The sequence below is a fragment of the Myotis lucifugus genome, unplaced genomic scaffold (assembly GCF_000147115.1).
Source record: "Myotis lucifugus unplaced genomic scaffold, Myoluc2.0 scaffold_51, whole genome shotgun sequence".
NCBI classification, from domain to species: Eukaryota; Metazoa; Chordata; class Mammalia; order Chiroptera; family Vespertilionidae; genus Myotis; species Myotis lucifugus.
Genome location: NW_005871099.1, coordinates 4,510,310 through 4,513,945, shown reverse-complemented (window position 1 = coordinate 4,513,945; position 3,636 = coordinate 4,510,310). Strand labels below are relative to the sequence as shown.

Below are 3,636 nucleotides of genomic sequence, written 5' to 3'. Positions count from 1 at the left end.
TTCTTCCATGGGCCCATTCTGCCCAGTTAGCTGGTGGGCTTCCCCTCATGTTCACATCTGTACGATGGGGTCAATACCCGCCCTGCCCTCCTCCTGGGCTATTGGGAAGGCCCTGCTGTGACAGGGCTTCTGAGCGCAGGGAGGTGACAGTGGGGACAAGAGGGAACGGGAATCTGTGGGGAGAAGCTGATCCATTTCCTCTTCTTCCCCCCAGGAGTGCCACAGGCTGGTGGATGGGGAGCCCTTCCACCTGCACTGCTTGGCAGCCGTGTGTGGCTGTGCCCCTGGCAGGGACTGCCTGTGCCCAGTGCTTGCTGCCTATGCTCGCCGCTGTGTCCAGGAGGATGCCCCATCTCCCTGGAGCAGTGGTCGGCAAACTGCGGCTCGCGAGCACATGCGGCTCTTTGGTCCCTTGAGTGTGGCTCTTCCACAAAATACTGATTTCTGCGCATGGGCCACGAAGTTTCAATCGCACTGTAAGCACGCGCCTGCACGTGGTATTTTGTGGAAGAGCCACACTCAAGGGGCCAAAGAGCTGCATGTGGCTCGCGAGCCGCAGTTTGTCGACCACTGCCCTGGAGGAACCAGACCCTCTGCCGTGAGTCAGCTCAGCCAGCCCCCAATTTCCAGTCTCCTCCTCCCAGCTAGAAGGGATCCAAGAACTCTGAGGGGAGTTGGGGGTGGGGCCTCAGGAGGACCTCTGACCTTGCAGATTGCTGGCTTACCTTCTTTCAGAGGCATAGGAGGTGGTGGGGGGCCCAGAGGGGTGGGCAGAGCAGCAGTGGCTATGCCCCTGACCTTCTTGTGTCTCTGTGCCCAGCTGTCTTGTGTCCTGGGGGCCAGGAGTACCAGGATTGTGCCCCAGTGTGCGGTCAGAAATGTGGGGAGCCAGAGGACTGTGGGGAGCTGGGTGGCTGTGTGGCTGGCTGTAACTGCCCCTTGGGGCTGCTGTGGGACCCTGAGGGCCAGTGTGTGCCCCCAAGCTTGTGCCCCTGCCAGCTTGAAGCCCGTCGTTATGCCCTTGGCAGTGCCACCATGAAGGACTGCAGCCGCTGGTGAGGGCAGCAACCTTTGTGGGGGTGAAGGCTTGGGGGTGAGGAGATGGAACTTAGAGAAAAGGGCTTGTAGCCAGGTGGGTTTCAGCATGGCATGCCCGTGGGGATGACATAGCACTGATAACTGTTACTCAGTGGAGCACGTTAATGTACATGATCTTATTCAATTGTCCTTAATTCCTACAATAACCTAGGGAAGTAGGAAGTAGAAGAATTGTTCCCATTTTGCAGGTGAGGAAATGGAGGCTCAGATAGGTTTAATGGCTTGCAGAGTCACACAGCTTGTTCATGATGGTCTAGAACCCAGACCTCTGGATTCCAGTTGAGTGTGGTCCAGAGGCTCTTCCAAGGGTTAGGGAGAAGTAAAAGCAAGTTACAAAGCTATGGAGGCGGGGCCAGGGGCCAGGGCTTGGTGGGTGAATGTGAGACTTCAGTGAGATCCCCCTCCTACCTGGGCTGGGAGTGGGAGGTTCACTATCTCTGCCCCTCCCCAGAGCCGGGGTGACAATATCTAGCCCAAGTATGGCTGGGTACTGGGAACAGCCCCAATCCCTGTGCTTGTAACAACTGGGGTGTTGGGGGAGGACACTCAGATCTCTGGAGTAGACGTTAGGGGCTTGGGACCCCTGGGTTCCTGAGCCTCTCCCAGGTCAGACCAGGCCCCTGGAGATGAGGCCAGCCTTCGACTGCCTCTTCCCTTCCTTCTGTGTCCGAGGTGTGTGCCAGGACAGGGGCCTCTGGAACTGCAGTGATCGCCGCTGCACCCCTCAGCGGGCATTCTGTCCCCATGAGCTTGTCTATGCCCCTGGTGCCTGCCTCCTCACCTGTGACAGCCCCAGTGCCAACCACCTGCCCCCCAGGCAGCACAGGGGACTGTGTCTGTCCCCCAGGCACCGTGTTGCTGGTAAGTCTGGGGGGAGCTGCATAGGGCACTGCCCTGCCCCCCTGGCTGTCTGAAAGTGTGGGTGGGGCATTGGGTTGTCCTCTAAGGTGCCCCTTTGTCCCTGGCCTCTGCCCAGGATGAGCGCTGTGTGCCTCCTGAGCTCTGTCCCTGCCGCCACGGTGGCAGGTGGTATCCACCCAATGCCACCATCCAGGAGGACTGCAACATTTGGTATGCCCAGCCCTGTGACCTGTAACCTTTGACCTTGTGACCCCTGGCTTGGGGCTGAAGCAATGGGTGGGGTGGGAGGACCAGACTGCTTGGGCAATGGGAGTCCTCCAGGATCCCCAAGCTGAGGGTCTCTCTGGAGTTGCTTGGAACCTGACCAGTTTTCTCCCCTGGATACAGCTGCCGATCCCTGTCCTCGTGACTCTGTTTCCTCCTTCCCCTTGCCCACAGCGTGTGTCAGGGCAGGCAGTGGCACTGCATGGGCCAGCGGTGCGGTGGACGGTGCCAGGCATCGGGTGCCCCCCATTATGTGACATTCGATGGGCTAGCCCTCACCTTCCCTGGGGCCTGCGAATACCTGCTGGTGCGAGAGGCCAGTGGCCAGTTCACAGTCTCGGCCAAGAACCTGCCCTGCGGGACCAGCCGCCTCACCTGCACCAAGGCACTGACCGTGCGGCTGCAGAGCACCGTTGTCCACATGCTCAGAGGTGACTGTGACATTGAAGGGTGGCGTTGCCAGGGAGGGGCACGCTGGATGGCCTCACAGTTCTACAGGGGTGGCTGAGGCCCGGTCTCTCCATGTCTTCTCTATTTGTATCAGTGCCGTGCAGCTGGCTGGGAATCATCATTCTGGAAGGCTCTAAGAAATTAAGGCCCAGAGAGGGCTCATGGCCTGCCCAAGGTCACGTAGCTAGAGAAGCAAAAGGAAGGTTGGAGGGGAGGCTGGAAGGACCCCATGGGGATCTGGGAGGCCCCATACTCCAAGGCCGAGCCTGATGGCCTCCCTCTTCATCCAAAGGCCGGGCAGTGACAGTGAACGGGGTGAGTGTAACATCCCCTAAGGTCTACACAGGCCCTGGGCTGAGCCTTGGCCGGGCTGGCCTCTTCCTGCTTCTCACCACCCGCCTGGGCCTCTCCCTGCTCGGGGATGGAGGTCAGGCCCCATCCCTCACCCTCTGACCCTCCCCTGCCTTACCCAGGGGTCTAACCCCCCCAGACTCCTCCTCCCTACAATTGGTTAGAGTTTTCAGTGGTCAGAGTTGTGTTCCTGTTACTTATGAAATCAGCACCTCCTCACCGAAGAAACATTTAGAAAATACCAAATTTCCTAACAACCCACCACCCAAACAAAGTGGTTGGTGTTTTAGAAATGACTGTTACTGAGAAACTGGAAACTAAAATAACCCCGCATGTGGGAAGGAGTCTGGTGGTCAGCACAGCCGGGCTGACATCTGAGCCTCCAGCCACAAGTCCCCTGGGGCTGGTGGGTGTCACAGTCTGACCTGGAGCCTGGCTGGAATCTGCCCATTTGGAGAATTTTCCTGTCCCCCAACCTGGGTGTAGTTTAGGGGGAGTACGCTCCCTCACTCCCCTAAAAAAGAGAGTGAAGCAGCGCCTCCTATTGGGTGGCGGTACTCATGCAGTGGTCATGCGGCCCCAACAATAGCGTCCTTGGTCTTATCCCTGCTC

At 58.7% G+C, this 3,636-nt stretch overlaps 1 protein-coding gene across 1 annotated transcript in view; it reads left to right on the top strand.

The window, feature by feature from the left end:
- The window catches only part of SSPO (SCO-spondin), a 21,787-nt gene that overhangs the window by 8,668 nt on the left and 9,483 nt on the right, over nucleotides 1–3,636 (top strand). The window contains 9 exon segments of the mRNA XM_023753811.1: nucleotides 31–59; nucleotides 215–365; nucleotides 560–598; nucleotides 821–1,054; nucleotides 1,771–1,903; nucleotides 1,905–1,959; nucleotides 2,075–2,169; nucleotides 2,398–2,654; nucleotides 2,966–3,100. Of these exon segments, the coding sequence (XP_023609579.1) occupies nucleotides 31–59; nucleotides 215–365; nucleotides 560–598; nucleotides 821–1,054; nucleotides 1,771–1,903; nucleotides 1,905–1,959; nucleotides 2,075–2,169; nucleotides 2,398–2,654; nucleotides 2,966–3,100 (1,128 nt within the window).